Genomic DNA, 19,682 nt, shown 5'->3' with positions numbered 1-19,682 from the left:
ATCATAGTGCTTTTACCACATAATTCTTCAGCGCATTCTTGTCACAAAGGGTAAATGCTACAATTAAGTGTAAAGTTTCACATTTATTACGCTTGGGAGGACTTTTTTTATTTAAGAAACCATATTGTGACAATTTACTGCATGCAAAACTTACAGACTTTTGTCATTATTAATTAACTTGGATATATAGCATTTTGTGAAAAAAATGGTCAAATGAATTTATAGCATTTTGAGAAAAAAATCTTTTTTTTTCATTTTCCATGAGTTATGGATTTTATCAGAACGTGTCATATGATTGAGTAGTTTATAATAAACTTTTCAAATAACATAAGTTTCATTTTTCAATAATGCACAATTTTAAAAAATGGCTTTTTCTCAAATTAGCAAAACTGGATATATAGCATTTTATGATGAAAGTCTTCATATGCTGCCTTCAAGACGACATCTTTTCCATGGATATTTCAACAAGACAATGCAAAATCACATTCTGCACACATTACAAAGGCATGGCTGTGGAAGAAGAGGGTGCCTGTCCCCTCTGTCCCCAATAGACCCTTTTCAGTCACGTGACCTTCATAAACGCGACCACCATTTTGGACATGTAGCGGACTTCGGCTCGAATTGGTTTGAATGCGAGGAAGGCGACAAACGGAGAACATACAAGAAAAAGGAGCGAGATACAGAAAACACCTTCGCCATCCAGCGACGTAGGGCATTTACAGGGCGAGCAGAGGGAGAAATAACAACAGTAACGACACATTAGCAACGCCGTACAGAAATAACGGTTTATGGCACAGACCCTTTCGGTTCTCGCTCATCTAGCTGCTACAATGACTGCTTAGACTGCAACAATAATACCTAACACACATTTAAGTATCCGTCGTAAAGACGTGAAACTCGTCGAGTGACGAGTGTGTTCATTGATCAGCTAACACAATCTAAAAGTAGACATACCATCACACTGCCCTGGCGCTGTGTACAGTTTACCTTCAATGGTTTGTGCACTCACTATTTGCCATTACTTTCTCCAACCGTTGTTACAGATTACAGGGAACGGCCTGGATTTAAGAGACAAATACATGCTCCTATTGTTTTGAACACTTATTTGTAGGCAGTGCTTAATTTGTAAAGTGGGAGGTCCCGGAGCGCAGAGGATGAGCGGCTCCGGTGCGGAAAAAAGGGGGGGGGGGGGGCGCGGCGCTGCGCTTCTGGGCATGTTTTGTAATAACACTGCAAATTAAGTTCATCTGCAGATATTTTGTGGATGTCGTTTCATGAGAGAAATCACCAACAAGACAGATATCAAAATCAGACATTAACACTAAATAAACTTGCATTTATTTATTTAATTATTTGTTTGTTTTTTGTTACATAGTCAAAAGAGGTGTCGGATCACCGGATCCAGTGTAAATAGCTGCCGGAGCCAATGCCCGAGGTTCCGGAGCGTGCTCCGGCTTGCTCCCCCTCAAATTAAGCGCTGTTTGTAGGACACTGCCTCTGATCTGTCCTACAGTCTACCAACAGCAAAGGAACACAACGCTAGCTAATGTCGTTAGCTAATAGCTACTACAGAAGAACAAAGAGGTTACAATGGGTTATTTTAGCCTATTTGGTTACACACTCGCCGCCACAGAATGTTAACAGCAATGTAATGCCTTTTCTGGCTAATTTTATTCGTCTTACCTCCAACAAAGTGGTCACTACACAAGCGCTGGTATGCCGAGAGCTGCCAATCTTTCCTGTTTATGGCCGCTATCCATCTTCTCCGTCGGGATCCGATAAAATGATAAACCTTGCCTTGTTTGTTGATGGTTACTACATCCAGGTGCACAACAATATAGTGGCATGATGGAAGTCTTGCTGAAAATAAACACTTTCTTTGCTGCCGTTCCTCAATGCTGGCTGTGGTAAACTACTGGTAGTACACGTCCAAAATGGCGGCCGCGTTTGTCGTGACGTCACGTGAAAAGGGTCCATAGAGAATGTGTGGCGAATTTTGAAATGAAAAAATGACGACCCCGGACTGTTGCACACCTTAAGACCTGTTTGCAGGAAGAATGGGACAAAACACCTCACTTAATCACTTGGTGTCTTGAGTCAACAGACATCTTTTGAGTGTTGTGAGAAGGAATGGTAACATTATAAAGTGGTAAATGCTTTACTGTCCCAACTTTTTTTTTTAAAAATGTGTTGCAAGAAACAAAGCTGAAATAAATGTTTATTTTTAAAAAACAAATTTCATGAGGTGACACATATAATAATGTACTGCTTTGAGTGAAATACAGGTCAAAGGTTATTTACAAATCATTGTTTTCAGTTTTAATTTCAACATACCGTCCCAATTTTTTTTTTATTTGGGGCTGTAAATACCCATCTCATCTCATTATCTCTAGCTGCTTTATCCTGTCCTACAGGGTCACAGGCAAGCTGGAGCCTATCCCAGCTGACTACGGGCGAAAGGCGGGGTACACCCTGGACAAGTCGCCAGATCATCACAGGGCTGACACATAGACACAGACAACCATTCACACTCACATTCACACCTACGGTCAATTTAGAGTCACCAGTTAACCTAACCTGCATGTCTTTGGACTGTGGGGGAAACCGGAGTACCCGGAGGAAACCCATGCGGACACGGGGAGAACATGCAAACTCCGCACAGAAAGGCCCTCACCGGCCACGGGGCTCGAACCCGGACCTTCTTGTTGTGAGGCGACAGCGCTAACCACTACACCACTGTGCCGCCCTGTAAATACCCTTGAATTAAAAATGTAAATCTGCACTTTTGTTATTTAATTTCACCTCTAATGTAGTGAGGTAGATAGATAAATTAGCAATTACAATGTTCAAATATTTCTGGACTTAACTGTATTTATTTTTTTCGCGGCCCGGTTTCCATCAAATCCTGCGCCCTGATTGGCTGGCGAGCGGGTCCACATCCTACGATACGGAGCCCAGTTACGGACCCCAGTTATGGACCTCTGGCGACTCGCTCGTTCACAACAACAACAAACATAGTAGCATTTTTTTGTCAACGTTTATTTTTTTATAAGATTTATTTAAAAGATTATCAAAAATCTTATACATTTTTGCCAGCATTTCTCAGAATATCATTAATTTTACATCATGGATAGTGATAACGACAGTGTTCACAGCGAAAGCAAGTTTTACTATCCTGAGGAAGACAAAATAAAACATTTCAGGAGAAAGCTAAAAACCTGTAACTGTTGCTAACGCCAAGCAAAAACATGGCTGAATCCTGAATGACTCAATTTTGTATAAATAGGGGACTACATAGATGGTAAAATTTTGTTTTTTTCCTGCCATGGAAGTGCACTTGTATACCAAGGAGGAAGCCATTTGCATTACGCCTCAGCGACCTAAGGACGACCCTTAGGTGTTCTAGGTGCCGCGGCCAATCATTACTGTAAATAATGATATCGTCTAAGTAGGTGGCCGCGTAGGAGGCGTGGGGGCGGAGGACCCTGTCCATAAGCCGCTGGAACGTAGCGGGCACCCCAAACAGCCCAAAAGGAAGTGTGACGAACTGGTGTAAGCCAAACAGTGTGGAAAAGGCAGTTTTCTCTTGGGATAGAGGAGTCAAGGGGATCTGCCAATATCCCTTTGTCAAATCCAGTGTCAAATAAAAACGAGCCGTGCCTCGTCGATCGAGCAACTCGTCAATACGAGGCATTGGGTATGCGTCAAATTTAGACACCACGTTGACTTTTCTAAAGTCCACACAGAACCGGACCGACCCGTCGTCCTTGGGAACCAAGACCACCAGGCTGCTCCAGTCACTGTGGGACTCCTCAACAATGCCCATTTCAAGCATGGCCTCGAGTTCTTCCTGAACCACCTTTTTTTGTGTTCGGGCAGTCAGTATGGACGGCTGCGCACTACTACCCCCAGGGGCATCTCAATGTGGTGTTCTATGAGGTGGGTGCAGCCGGGCAGGGGCAAGAACACGTCAGAAAATTCTGTCTGCAACTGGGCGACCTCCGTGAGCTGAGTCGGGGAGAGGTGGTCTCCACAGTGGACCGGAGCGGTGGGTAATGTCAATTTTCCTTTTTGAACCGCTGGCCACAGCTCCGCCTTCTCCGGAACCACCAACACCAAGGGGACCTCCTCATTCCAACGTTTTAGCAGATTGAGGTGATAAATCTGTAACGCCCCACCCCTGTCCGTTCGCCTCACCTCATAGTCGACGTCCCTGACTCGCCATGTGACCTCAAGGGGTCCTTGCCACCTGGTGATCAATTTGGAGCTCGATGTGGGCAACAACACGAGTACCTTATCTCCCGGTGTGAACTCCCTAAGGCACGTGCCCCTGTCATACAGACAGACTTGACGTTCTTGGGCCTGCCGCAAATTCTCCTGGGTTAGGTGCGCGAGTGTGTGGAGTTTGGCGCGCAGGTCGATAACGTATTGAATTTCGTTTTTACTGGTTGAAGGTCCCTCCTCTCAATTTTCACGTAGCACATCCAAAATGCCACGTGGCTTACGCCCGTATAATAATTAGAACGGGAGAACCCCGTGGAGGCTTGCGGGACCTCTCGCACTGCGAATAACAGGGGCTCGAGCCATTTATCCCAGTTACGTGCGTCCTTGCTTACAAATTTTCTAATTATATTCTTGAGGGTGTGATTAAACCGTTCGACTAAGCCATCCATTTGTGGGTGATAAATGCTGGTGCAGATAGGCTTAATTCCCAGTAAACCATACAGTTCGTGCAGTGTGCGTGACATAAACGTAGTGCCTTGATCAGTCAGAATCTCTTTGGGGATTCCGACTTGGGAGATGACGCGGAAGAGCGCTTCTGCAATACTACGTGCTGAGACATTGCGAAGAGGCACTGCTTCCGGATATCGCGTTGCATAGTCCGCCAGAACTAAAATAAAGTGATATCCTCGTGCTGACCCAATTCTTTCGAATGGGGTCTCGATTAACGGCAGAGGGCGCAAAGGCGCTTTTGGAATGGCCACGGGATTTACTAACTGGCATTCGTGGCATGCCGTATACCACCTACGGACATTGCCGCGAATCCCTGGCCAATAGACCCGGGCCATTATTTGGGCTAGTGTCTTATCCTGCCCCAAGTGTCTGGCCATGGGATTAAAGTGAGCCACCTGGAATATGAATTCCTGGCGGCTCTTTGAGATTAAAAGCTGCGTTATTGGTTTCTTAGTCTGAGTGTCCTGCATCACTCGGTATAATCTATCCTTAATAATGGAAAAACAGGGGAAGGACGGTGTGGTGTTTGGCTCGAGAGTTTGACCATCGATTACTCTCACTTGGTCAAATGCATGCCGCAGAGTCTCGTCTTGTGACTGCTCTAACGGGAAATCCGCAAGGGAATCCCTGAGAGAGGGAGGAGGAGCAGGCTGCTCCTCACTCTGACGCGGTGATGACATAGACGGCTCTGTGACAGCCGCTCCCGGCAATGCCACTCCGGGACCTCCCCTCGCTAAACTATGGCAGGCCCCACTCTTCACTAAATGCGCCATTAATTCCCTAAAACCTGGCCAATCAGTCCCCAGAATTATCGAGCGGGTAAGGCGAGGTTTAACCGCCACCTTTACTCTAAATTTTTCCCCTCGAAATAGAATGTGGACTGACACTAAAGGGTAGTTGTGAACATCCCCGTGCACACACAACACCTTCACCAATTGTGCTCTCCCCAATGCCTCGTCTTGCACCAGGCTTTGGTGGATTGAGGTCTGATTACAGCCGGAGTCCACCAAAGCCTGATACGTATCCACTTGGATACTCACTGGTATGTGATATGCTCTGGCCCGATCGAGGGCGGTCCCTGGCGCGTCGGGGATCCAGACCACCGCGCCCACCTCCATCGCCGAGCACTGATGCTGGAGGTGCCCTGGTTCCCCGCAGCGCCAGCATACCGGCCCAGGCTCTCCCTCTGCACCGGTGTTCCGGACATCACGCACCTAAGGGAGGAGAAGACACAGACAAGGAAGAAGGAAATGGTAGGGTACCATGGGTGCGGCGGGTCAGCTGGGGTGGAGCAGGCCCCCGCCTCCGCGGTGGAGTAATGGGGCGAGGAAAGGGAGCAGAGAGAGAGAGAGAAGAAGAGGAGACACGCTATCCTGCCGTTGGAAAGAGAGCGAGGAAGGCTTCGGGGTCATCATGCAGACCCATCTTCATTAGGGTGAGGGTGGGGAGGGTCCGTGGCGGTGGTGAACCCTGCCGACGCAAGCAGGTGCCAGAACGCCTGGCGATCTTCCTGCTGCGCCAGCACCAGGGCTTCGAACCATTGTTCCTGCTCCTTCTGGAGGGCGATCAGCGCCTGGTGCTGGCTCTGTTAGGCCGTGGGGAGGGCATGGACCAGGTCCTTGAAGGGGGAGGACTCCATGGGGCTGTTCTCTTCTGCACTCCGAATCCTGGGTTTCAGCACCGCTGTAAAATCCGAGCAGGTGGGTGGAGCACAGAAGCATGGCAGGCCAGAACTGAGTTCTTATAAAACTCTATTTTCTCGCTTTTCAGCATTCAACATTCACTCTCCCAGCCACACACGCACGCACACCAGTGTTTGGGTTGGGGGGGAGCTCCCTTTCTCTGCTCTCCCTCTCCTCTTATAGGGCACGGTCACTGGGGAAGACACAAACACAGGTTAATTCCCATCAGGTGCAGTGATTCTACCACTTAGGGCCTCTGCATGCTCTTGCCACAAGGCTTTCGCAGACAGCTTTTCGCAGACAGTTGTAATTTATCGTTGAGCGGGGAGTAATAGACGTGCGCGATGTTATTCACCGCCACAACGCAAGGGGTCGCGAAGTCGCTAGGAGTAGTTGGTGGGTGTGGTTAGTGGAGTGTTTATCCTCTGGTTACTTATAATGACTAGAACTGGAGTTGTATAGATGTACGCAGTTCCTCACTTCCTCGATCAACCGCTCTTCGTGCTGCTCCATCTTCGCTCATGTTTTTAAAAATGGCGGTCGTGAAAACAAACCAAACCGGGAAAGTAGGGAAGCGGAAGTGCATGTACAGCGGATGTAGAGTGGACCAATCAGAGCTCTCTTGTCTGCGACGCTGTCTACAAGGCTTCTGCGGTGGTCACAATTTTTGGGAGGTGCGCACAGAGCGTCTGCGAAGGTTGGGGGGCTACGCAGACGCTATCTGCGACGCTATCTGCAAGGACTGGGTTGTCAGCATAAATTGGCCTTTACCTTCCCTGACTCCGCCCTCCATTCACAGACCAACTCTTGACCACGCCCCCGCTGCCACAATATTATTTACCAGCTTAAGGTCAGTCCGTATGGTGAAATACCGTGACCTTGGCCTTGAATACTGACCTCGGTCACGGTATTTCACGATACGGACCTCCCAGCTGGTAAATAACACACACACACACACACACACACACACACACATATATATATATATATATATATATATATATATATATATATATATATATATATATATATATATAAATACAGTGCAATGCAATAATGAGTACACCCCCCCTGAAAAACGACATTTTTCACAGTATTAAAATGAACACAAACAATATGTCCCATGAACACAAACAATATGTCCCAAACAGTTCCTTGATGATGTTTATTGCACTATGTTCTTACATTATAACTCAAGCAGAAAGGTGAAAAGATGCCTTAAATTACATATTTTTCTGTTTCCGTGAAAGTGGGGTGGAGCAAAAGTGAGTACACCCCACAACAAACTCAATTACATCCGGTACATTTAGTACTTTGTATGGCCTCCATTATTTGCAATGACAGCCCCAAGTCTCCTTGGCATGGAGTGCACAAGTTCACAACATTTGGCTACATCAATCTTTTTCCATTCTTCAAGGATGACATCTTTCAGAGCCTGGATGTTGGATGGAGAGTGATGCTCAACCTGCCTCTTCAGTATTCCCCAAAGATGCTCTATAGGGTTCAGATCAGGTGACATACTTGGCCATGGAATCACTCTCACCCTGTTCTTCTTCAGAAAGTCATCAGTGGCCTTAGATGTGTGTTTTGGGTCATTGTCATGTTGAAAAATGGCACGACGACCAACGGCCCGAAGTGATGGAAGCATCTTAGCTTTCAGTATAGAGCAGTACATTTGAGAATTCATGATGCCATCAATGAAATGCAGTTCTCCAACACCCGCAGCACTCATGCAACCCCACATAAGAACACTACCCCCTCCATGTTTCACTGTGGGCACCATGCATTTTTCCTTGTACTCCTCACCCTTGTGATGCCAGACTGTTTTGAAGCCATCAGTTCCAAAAAGATTGATTTTGGTCTCATCACTCCAGAGTATAGAGTCCCAGTAGCCTTCATCCTTTTCAGCATGTGCCCTGGTGAACTCTAGACGGGCTTTTTTGTGACTGGGCTTTAGGAGAGGCTTCCTTCGGGGACGACACCCATGCATGCCATTCCGCTGCACTGTACGGCATATTGTGTCACGTGACACATTCACTCCAATTTCAGTCTCTACTTCCTTAGATACCTGTTGTGCACTTGTATGCCGATTTTCCTCAACTTTTCTCATTACAAGCCGCTCTTGCCTGGGTGTTAATTTTCTTGGCCGGCCTGTACGTCTCTGTACTTTGGCTGCAGTTCCATCTGTCTTGAATTTTTGGATCACTTTTGCAACCGTATTCTTACTGATAAGTAAGGCTTTACTGATCTTCTTGTAGCCCTCACCTCTCTTGTGTAAAGCAATAATCCGCTTTCTCAGATCCAGAGACATTTCCTGGCCATGAGGTGCCATTGCTGACAGCAGGAAATGGGAAAGGGTAGTTTGCTTTAGGTAACAGCCTTTTGTAGCCAACTGCCTAATTAACACCTGTGTAATGACTAATTAGACTCACCTGTGGTTAATTGTTTGTTCAGGTCCACATTGGTAGCCTAAAAAGTTGCTTTACTCAGAGCCCTTCAGTGGGGTGTACTCATTTCTGCACCACACAAATTTCACTAAAACTGAAATAAAAATCATTTAAGTTATATTAGTAGCCTTTGTTTTGAGTTCAAAAGCTCAACAGAACCTGTGTTTAACTTAGTCTGGGAACATTTTGGAAATATATCTTTGTGTTCCTTGTCATATTGTGTGAAATGTTACTTTTCAAAGAGGGTGTACTCATTATTGCATTGCACTGTAAAAGAGACAAAGAAAAACCTACAGTATAATACAATGTTCCTGAGGGTGGCTCTGTGCACAGCACTGCCACCTTACTGCTCCAGGGTCCCAAACTGAGGTTACTGTCCCTGAGGGCTTTTGTATATTCTCCCCATGCAAGTTTTCTCTTGGTTCTCCAGGTTCCTCCCAATTCCCCAAAACATGCTGGATTGCTTTACTCTAAATTGCCCCTTGGTGAGAATGAGTGTCTATTCTCACCTCACACACAATGTTCCTCAAAATCCAATGCAACCTTAAACCAGGATACAGCGGCTGCTGAAAATGACTGAATGAATGAATGATGCTTCTGAGCTACTGTGAGTCATTTGGCAATCCTGTAACGGCATTTCACAGTCAGTGTTGTGTCAGAGCTGTTGAGTTGGGTTCATTTTATAGGCAGTGTACCATACCTTATTTGAAAGAATGTTCTTTTTGTGGCTACTGCCTCATATAGATGTAAGAATGAGTGTAACAATAGCGCATGCGCATACAGGTGTTCCTATTAAAATGACCGGTGACTGTATACAATTCGGTTCACCATTCAAAATAAATGGAATAAACTAAAGAAATCGCTTTCAGACATGTTTATGCTTATTACCGAGGGAAAGTGCGTTCGTATTTTAAAATGTACTCCAGGTCATCCCCCTTTCCTCGTCGCCTTCGGCCAATGGTCCCATGTGTGACGTAGATGTGACACACTTCTGAGTTGTTACAGGAAGTTGTCAAAAAGAGTATTGAGACCACCGAGCTCTAGCACCGGGCCGTTTCCGGGAAATAAGAGTTTGGGTCATGGCGACAGCGTGTGTATGTCAGCCTCGGTTCAGAGGTTTCAGTTTTGAAAACTGTAAAAGGTAAGAGTAGAATAATATAAAGTACAGACACTTGGTATAATTTTACTACTGTGATTTTTAGATTGTTCATTTTTGGATTACGCTTCATTTTTGTGGCTACTGCTTCATAGAGTAAATATGCTATATTTACTGTATAGACATGGTATCAGAAAACTATTTTATTTATAAGCAGTAGCCACATGTACCCATAGGGTACCTATTTTTAGAATGTGCACAACCGTAACAGGCCTTTAACAAATGTTTCACAATAAGAGAAGAAAGCTTATTAAATGCAGTGTTCGAAATACCCGTCTGCATTTTGCAGAATGATTTTCAAGATTGCAGAAGAAAAATTAAACAACCTGCAATTTTGCAGAATGAAAAAAATCAGGTTCGGGATACAGTGGTTCTCAATTTAGCAAACTAGCGGCGCTGTAAATAAACTGAAACCTGCGCTGCGCGAACCTGACGGCGTTTTCCAGGTCAAAGTTGAGCAATATTTACGTAATACCGACGAAAGGCGATGACAACCAAATAAGGGCAGTTGCCATTTTCCGATGTAACAACAAACATGGCTCCCAAGAAGAGGATTGTTTCTTCGGGGCAAGAGTCCGACAAAAACGCCAAGAAAACAAGGACGATTTTGTCGTATCTTGGCAAAACCGGCAGCCAGCGTGACTCCAACAACAACAGCGACAGATTGCGTCCGCGAGGGTGACAAAAATGAAGACGGTTGCTGTTATAGTTGGATACATATATATTGGTAAATTGTATAGGTTTGTATATATTGTATTGTTGAATCATGCAAAATTATACTGATATTATATCCCTTTTGAAGACAGCAACAGTATTTTACCTTTATTCATTGATACTTTTGAGTATTTTGTTTTCTCATACCAAGCTACACTAATACGGTACATGTTTTGTGTACATGTTCTATGTTTTTTTTACTAGTGCTGTCTTGCCTGTGGTGCAGACTAGCACAAAGTAAAACAGTTGCCCTGTAAGACAAAGCTCATAGGTTCAGTTCTGTAGCTCTCAGTTTTGTCATGATTAGTTTGTACCCAGTTTTCTGTTGTTAGTTTAGAGCAGTGAAGCCCCTGCAGTAGTCCTCAGTTCAGTTCATGACCTTGCACTTTAGAAGCCAGGCAAACACAATGAACCCAAACGTCTTTCCATTTGCCAGTTGGGTTTTATTCCTTAATGGCATCAATTCTTTGCATCATCGTAAGATGTAACAGAGTGTAGAATTGAAACCTTGCTTTCAATTTAAAACTACATGTTGCAGATGCAAACACTGTGAATGAAGTACATTTTGAGTAACAATCTATTGTTCAAGATAGAAACTTAATCTTGACAAAATGTAACATGACGTGTAACATGAAAATGAATGTTTTGTTTCTTGAAGAACAGTTGTGTTCTATTTTTTATTGTGGTGATCCCTTTATTAGTATGTTGTGTGGAAGGATAATGTGTGGGTGTGATAACTAGTACATTCATGAATTAGTTGGTATATTTCAAGTTGTAGTAGCCCGTAGTGTCAGGGCGAGGGGGATGAAAGACCTGTGGAGGTATCATGGAATGATAACTTTGCTGCAGAGAAGGATCTGTGAAGACTGAAATTAAAAATAGAGTGAGAGAATAAAGAATTACAGTAATGCTAATGAGTTGTAAAGCTAGATATGATGTAAATATTGGCATTATTAGGTTGAGAAGGGTGTAGTATGGAGGCTTGTGTATTTGCAGAAAATATTTCCAAATTGCAGAACAAAATTTTGACATTCTGCAATATTGCAGAACACTGGAAAAAAGTATTTTGACCACTGAAATGCAATAATTGTTCTGCTTAAACATTCTCCAGGGATGAAGAACAAACAGGGAAGAGTAGGAACAATGACAAAGCTAGTGATAAATAAACTACTGCTAAAAGTAATTTATAAGAAACCAAAGAACATCTACAAAATGATGTCCAGGCCACTGGATTCTGCTCCCTCTAACACTCAACTTAACTATTACAGGAAATGCCTGCCACTTGCAGCTCGGGGAAAAAGAAAAAAAAAAAAAACACAACCATCAAAAGACTAATACTGTGTGGATTAACCATGTATTTCCAAATCACTTTTCCTCCCATTAACCTCTACTCTTATCCCAGTTCTGTTAGATCTGGTTGATTTGAAGTTAGTTTTTACACTGTCTATAAACTGTGGCTTTAACCTCACAAGATGCCAAGTTTCCACTCATCTATTTCAATTCAAGTATGTGTACGATTAAATGCCTTAATGAAATTGGGTCTGGGGCATAGAGGGAGAAGGCGGAGACGAGAAATGGGGGAAGGGGTGGAGATACCAAAAACCACTACCAGCTGTAATGCCCAGAGACACAAAATGAAGTTCACATTTATATTGTGTGTGTGTTTCAGGTTGTTCTCTTAAACACAGTGAAAAATGGAATGCTTTCAAACATCCCCTGAAGATGTATAAAATGGAATAACAATGTTACGATGAAAATCAAGAATAGATTTTGGGACTGCTAAAGGAAGCTTTATGCTCAGTGTTATTCAGTTTGATGTACTGTACTTGCAAATTACAGAAGCACAGCTTCAAAGCTGTGTGCATGCATGCTTCCATCTGGTACTGACAAAACAAGCCTGGTTTTGATATGGAGTGCACTGGAGGTGATCTTAGTGTGTGTGTGTGTGTGTGTGTGTGTGTGTGTGTGTGTGTGTGTGTGTGTATACACACACACACACACGTGTACACACGCTAACCTTAAAGATGCCAACCCAGTCCTTGGGGTGGGGGGTGATGAAAGGTGTGAGCGTGTAGTGGCACTCCAGTGCTGCCTGAGGCAGGAAGCTCTTCCCCACATTCTGGAAGATCACATGGGCGAAGTTTGACATCTCCATGACTGACCCTCCACCTCCACCTGGAGACACTGCGGTGTCACTGGCTGATGACATCATAGATATTTGTGGCTAATTATCTACCTACGTACACAAAAAAAAATGAAGGAAAGAAAAGCAAACCTGAAGACACAGAACACTCTGAATATATTTGTATACGTGATACAGCCAAAAGTATGCACACCCTGACCATCACATCCATTTGTGATTCTTCTCCAAAATATTACCACAGATTTTTAATCACACTATTGTATAGAATGTCTTTGTGCACAGTAACATTACAGTTTCCCTTCACTGGAACTAAAAGGCCCAAACCTGTTCCAGCATGACGATGCTCCATGAAGACATGGTGTGTGAAGACATGGTGTGTGAAGGTTAGAGTAGAAGAACTCAAGTGTCCTGCACAGAGCCCTGACTGAACTCAACCCCACTGAACACCTTTGGGAAGAACTGGAACTGGAGCCTCAACATCCCAACACCAATGTCTGATCTCACTAATGCTCTTATAACTGAATGAACCCAGATCCCCACAGCCACGCCCCAAAATCTAGTGGAAAGCCTTCCCAGAAGAGTGGAGCTTATTATAAGAAGATTTTGTCACATGTACACTCAAGCACAGTGAAATTTGTCCTCTGCATTTAACCCATCTGAAGCAATGAACACACACATACCCAGAGCAGTGGGCAGCTCTGCTACAGCACCCAGGGAGCAGCTGGGGGTTAGGTGCCTTGTTCAAGGGCACTTCAGCCCAAGGCCATCCCATGTTAACCTAACCACATGTCTTTGAACTGTGGGGGAAACTGGAGCACCCGGAGGAAAACCATGCAGACACAGTGAGAACATGCAAACTTCACACAGAAAGACCCCTGTCAGCCACTGGACTTGAACTCAGAACCTTCTTGCTGTGAGGCGACAGTGCTAACCACTACACCACCATGCCGCCCCACAGGAAAAGGGGAATAAATCTGTAATGAGATGTTCAACAAGGACATATGGGTGTGATCGTTGGGGCTGGAATTAGAGTTTACAAGGTACTAAAGAAATAATTATACTACTACTACTACTATTAATGGCCACAAGTTGGCGTGTCCACCTCTCGACCAGGAGATCATGAGTTCTACTCGCAATTGGGGCATACCAAAGACCATCACAAAAATGGTACCGGTACCTACTACCGTCTGGCAAGGCACGCTGCAATACAGATGCGAGTGGGGAAGTCAAACTCTCGTGGTTACCAGAGGACTAGCCCCCCACTATAACCCTAGCTGTATAGGTGAGAGGCTGAGGGCTATCGAAACGGAGATTGACGCTGCACCCATACGCCTTAAAAAGAGTCGGTTAGTACTGGGACAGGAGACTGCCTGGGAAGACCAGATTCTGGTGTGAGAAGGACTTTGACTTTTTGACTACTACTACTACTACTAATAATAATAATAATAATAATAATAATAATAATGATTTTGAACTACTGTAAAAAGCTGGAGTTTCTTATTCTGGTTAAACATTTTATCTTTCTGTTATCAGTTTTGTTGTTTTTCTAACTCTGATATACACTCACCTGCCACATTATTAGGAACACCTGCACATTTATGCAGTTCTCTAACCAGCCAATCATGTGGCAATCATTCAGATTCAGGTCAAGCACTTCAGTTAACCTTCACATCGAACATCACAATAAGGAACATGCGATCGCTGTGATCTGAACCGTATCATGGCGGTCGCCGGTTTGAGTATGATAACTGCATAAAGGCCCAGGTGTACAAGTGTTTCTATTAAAGTGGTCTGAGAGTATATATTATCTGGAGTAAGACATCCATCCATCCATCCATCACCGCTTATCCTGTACATGGTCGCAGGCAAGCTGGAGCCTATCCCAGCTGACTATGGGCGAGAGACGGGGTACATCCTGGACAAGTCACCAGGTCATCACAGGGCTGACACATAGAGACAAACAACCATTCGCACTCACAAATTCACACCGACGGTCCATTTACAAAGTAAGACATCATTTATTATTTTCGGATTGTTTTACAATCAGGGTATGCAAGCTAAAAATCACATTTAACACTTATTATCTTCAATATCAAAAGGCTTGACTAAATAAACTTGGTTGTTTATTGTAACCCTGTGATAGCTCTATTTACCATGCAAAAAAAATTTGGTGATGTTATTTTTGGTGAATGTATGGCAATATATGTCATATTTAGCAAAATTACTCGTGTCATTTAGAAAAAGTGCTTTTTTGACCACAGGTAGCTCCAAAAGGGATGCACTTAAATCATTCTTTATACCATAAAACAAATATTTGGTTCCATATCATTGGAAACATAGTTAAGTTTTAATGTTGAATGCCAGTAACACTACGTTCAGACTGCAACCTGAAACGACCCATATCCAATTTGTTGTGGAATCCGATTTTTTTGTTAGGCCGTTCACATTACCAATTATATGAGACTTGTATGCGATCTCCAATATGAACGGAAAACGACCCAAAAGTGTCCCGCATGCGCAAATTGACATGTAATAAGCACATCTACGTAATACGTAAACAAAAAAAAAGCGCACTCTTCAAGTTCAATGATTTCTTTTTTTTGTTTGTTTGTTTAATTATCTGGTTAGTGTTAAAGTGTGAGGTCTCATGTGTGTTTTTGTACTGAAATGAAAACGTGTAGCCTGGTAACGAGGGTTGACTCCTAAATGTCTCTCTAATTTCTATATAAGTGCACTACATGTTACTAGGAAGTAATGGAATTTTAAACTCTATATAGTGCACTCGAGCTTCAGTAGGCAGTCATTTGGGATACGGCCGCTGTATTACCAAATTCTTAATTCAGGCTTAATAATTTGCACATATTTATTTCGTCATATTAATAAACTTTTTCTACATTTTTATAAATGTTTATTTAGATTGTTTATAGCCAGCTGAATTCTGCAACTTCTCTCAGCGCTGGCTCAAGGTGCAGAAACACCAGTGCAGTTTGCTATGGAGATGAGGCGAGACCTGGTGATGTGGTTTTTGTGGCGGCGGCGGAACTCACACAATAATCTGATTAATGTGGGCAGCAGACTAATGAGACCGAAGGTGTCAAATTACTGGAAATTTCCAGAACAATCTTATAATCTTGTAATACAGGATGGTTTAAGTTATAAATCAGTTATAGAAACTGTTTTATTTAATCAGGCTAACAGATAAACATCCAGGTCCCTACCAAATCCACCATTAGCTTGATCAATTCTATAAAAGTCTATTTAAATTCTGAAAACTGTACAAATGTTGTTGTTTTCCACCAAAGAGGCGGGATTAGCCAACGCAGAATAGTGACGTTTGTCTCTTGTTGATGACATGTAGGTCGCATGAATGCGGCCTGTCCGGTCAGACTGCAGTCGCATGTGAAAATATCGGATATGCATCGGAATTAGGACCACATATCCAAGCGGCCTGGGTCGCATGTGAAAAAATCGGATCTGTGTCGTTCAGATTGTCAATAACAAATCGGATACAGGTCGCATATGGGCAAAAAAATCGGATATGGGTCATTTCAGGGTGCAGTCTGAACGTAGTCTAAGTTTTCAGATTATTTTGATCAAATTAGTATGTAATTGTGTCAAAAAATGTCCTCTCCGAGACAGCTAATTTTTCAATACAAAATAACATATCTAAAATTATTATTTTCATCCTAAAATGTGGTCAAGATATTGGGACATAAATATTAGAGACAACTAACACAAAGCTTACAGCCTTATATTTAAAAGCACTATGGAAGTAGTGGATTCTCATCTCATCTCATCATCTCTAGCCGCTTTATCCTGTTCTACAGGGTCGCAGGCAAGCTGGAGCCTATCCCAGCTGACTACGGGCGAAAGGCGGGGTACACCCTGGACAAGTCGCCAGGTCATCACAGGGCTGACACATAGACACAGACAACCATTCACACCTACGGTCAATTTAGAGTCACCAGTTAACCTAACCTGCATGTCTTTGGACTGTGGGGGAAACCGGAGCACCCGGAAGAAACCCACGCGGACACGGGGAGAACATGCAAACTCCACACAGAAAGGCCCTCGCCGGCCACGGGGCTCGAACCCGGACCTTCTTGCTGTGAGGCGACAGCGCTAACCACTACACCACCGTGCCGCCCGTAATGGATTCTGAATTGTCAAAAAAAAAGTCCTCTCCGAGAATCACTTCATTTGTTTCTCCCAGCCCTGCTTAAAGCTACACTTAATCTTGTTATAATACAAACTATTACACATGCCTATCTGTTCTTTAACTTGTCCTTCACTTAAAAACTGCTACAAGAACCAGTTTGAATCAATTTGAATTTTGGACCCCTGTGACACAAACTTTGTACCCTGATTGTAAAACAACCCTTTCACAAGGTTAAAAAAAAAAATCAGGTTGGGTTTCTCTTGGCATTACCTTTTGATAATCTGTCAGAGTATTCTTAATGTGTTCTACAAGCACATGCCAAGCAAGTTAAGTAATATCTACCCCTCTGCTTCGGTCAGGTATGTCGGTCATGACATCCCTCATCAGACATGACGCAAAGGGAGGGGTCGAGTGCAGAAGCTGAGAGAAATCTGTGCAACTTAATGTGGTCTTGGATGATGAGATTTTTGTATTAGATGATGATGGTGATGATTTTCATGAGTAAGCTCCCTGTGATCACATGGCCCATACTACTCTATGATTCCACACAGAGGGACTGCTTCTGCTTCCTAAACGACCACAGACAGACAGACAGACAGTATATCCAATGCACTCCCCGAGAGAAAGGCCAAGATGTTGTGCTGCTGATACAACCACAGTAACACAATGCAAACCGCACATGTGATCTCATCCCAAAGTGCACAGTGGTGTGAAATGATGCAGCGTGAATGAGCCTCACAGCTACTGATGGACTAACGGACAACATCTGGATGTGGAATGAGGAACATCTGCGCATCCTGCGCTGTCATTGTCCAATATGACCGAGCTAACAAGCTAGCACGCGTTAGCCACAGAGCAAAGGCGCGTCTTCAAGAACAGCAAACTAAATTCATGTATTTAATAAATTAATAATGTACCTCTGGTCCATGTTTGCAGACGCACAGCGATTGCTGACTTAGCTAAAGGGTTCTGTTAGCAACGCATGACAATGACAGCGTCCCTGCCCGTCAACATATCAGTGTGGGACTCTTTGTGACGTCACATCCTTTCCAGCAGCTTCTGGTTGATGATTGGTCCTCAACGGATGGGGCGGAGCCTGAATCGGAATATGTCAGAATAAGGCGCACCCGCTCGCTGGTTATCACTGAGCTCTACATAAAAATCAGAAAATTATTATTATTATTATTATTATTATTATTATTATGTAGAGCTCAGTGGTTCTAACATACTCTTTAGTGTGGTTCTGGAAGTACGTGGTGCTTGAAAGTTTGTGAACCCTTTAGCGTTTTCTATATTTCTGCATAAATATGACCTAAAACCTCATCAGATTTTCACACAAGTCCTAAAAGTAGATAAAGAGAATCCAGTTAAACAAATGAGACAAAAATATTATACTTGGTCATTTATTCAGGGATGTGATTTGGGGCTGGTGAAATTATCTGAAAATTTTAGGCGGGGGTCTGGGGGCCACAGGCCCCCAGCTGGTCCAGGGCAGCGCCCTGGTGGGGGGACAAGGGGGGAAGCCCCCCGAAGCTCCTGGGTTTTTCTGACTTAAAAATTGTCCTAAAATGGCAAGCAAAACACACAAGAAAAAACTTGTCATGATTAACAAATTCAAGCCAATTTAATGGTCAACATGCAACTCTGACACACACACACACACACACATTCACTCACTCACTCACCCCCCCCCCCCAAAAGAACCAGCGCGAGCAAGGCCCGCTAGCCTTGGGACGTAATTCGCCCCGAGGCGAGCCGCGGCGCTCCGCTTAGGTTTCGTTTCTATCCCGACTTTGGACGCTCGTAGCTCGGGCAGGGGAGGTCCCAGTATCCCCAAACTTGACAGCCAGAGACCTCTGCCCTCTCCCCAAAGAACGAAATCGCTGAACAAATGTCTCACAGTCTCATGTCCAACGTCTGTAGCAACCTCTTTCTCCAACCATTCCCAGCGGAACTTGTTTTTCACTATTCTGTCGATTTCTTTAACTCGATTTGCATCTTTACACTCGATCACGGAGGCTGCCATCTTTCAACTCTTTGTTTGAAGCGAGCTTACGTACAGCTAACAAGCGCGTTCATTGGTTGTTACAGAGCGATGGGCCAATCACGTACCTCGTTTCATCTCAATGATGTAATTGCGTAAATGACGTAATTACGTCAATGAGATGAAACGAGGTACGTGATTGGCCCATCGCTCTGTAACAACCAATGAACGCGCTCGCTTCAAACAAAGAGTTGAAAGATGGCAGCCTCCGTGATCGAGGCATAAAGCTGCAAATCCGAGGCTGCCATCTTTCAAACAAAGTCGGAACGAATAGGATACGAATGTGGATTTGAGGGAAAAATCGGAAACATTTTTTTTCAAGTTTTGAGGTGAAAAAAGCGGAATTCCGCGAATTCGCGGAAAAATCACATCCCTGTTTATTTATTGAGGGCGGCATGGTGGTGTAGTGGCTAGCGTAGTGCTGTCAAGCGATTAAAATATTTAATCGCGATTAATGTCGCAACTGTCAGTTAACTCGCGATTAATCGCAATTTAATCGCACATTTTTGTCACATGAAAAACCATTGTGATTCTCTTATCAGCATAAAAAAGTGAATGGGCTTGCTTTGTACCAATGTTTCTTTTCTTTTTTTTATTGCAGAG

The 19,682-nt window shown here is 43.8% G+C and overlaps 1 protein-coding gene across 1 annotated transcript in view; it reads right to left on the bottom strand.

Moving 5' to 3' along the window:
• tax1bp1a (Tax1 (human T-cell leukemia virus type I) binding protein 1a) overlaps window positions 1–18,071 on the bottom strand; it is a 61,906-nt gene extending 43,835 nt beyond the window's left edge. The window contains exons 1-2 of the mRNA XM_060943188.1: window positions 17,953–18,071; window positions 12,751–12,969 (exon numbers count right to left, since the gene is read on the bottom strand). Of these exons, the coding sequence (XP_060799171.1) occupies window positions 12,751–12,945 (195 nt within the window). The 5' untranslated portion in view covers window positions 12,946–12,969; window positions 17,953–18,071. The remainder of the gene's footprint in view (window positions 1–12,750; window positions 12,970–17,952) is intronic.
• Window positions 18,072–19,682: the final 1,611 nt, after the last annotated feature.

Source organism: Neoarius graeffei, chromosome 16 (genome assembly GCF_027579695.1).
Source record: "Neoarius graeffei isolate fNeoGra1 chromosome 16, fNeoGra1.pri, whole genome shotgun sequence".
NCBI classification, from domain to species: Eukaryota; Metazoa; Chordata; class Actinopteri; order Siluriformes; family Ariidae; genus Neoarius; species Neoarius graeffei.
The sequence above is the reverse complement of the archived record's forward strand: the minus strand, read 5'-3'. Positions and strand labels throughout refer to the sequence as shown.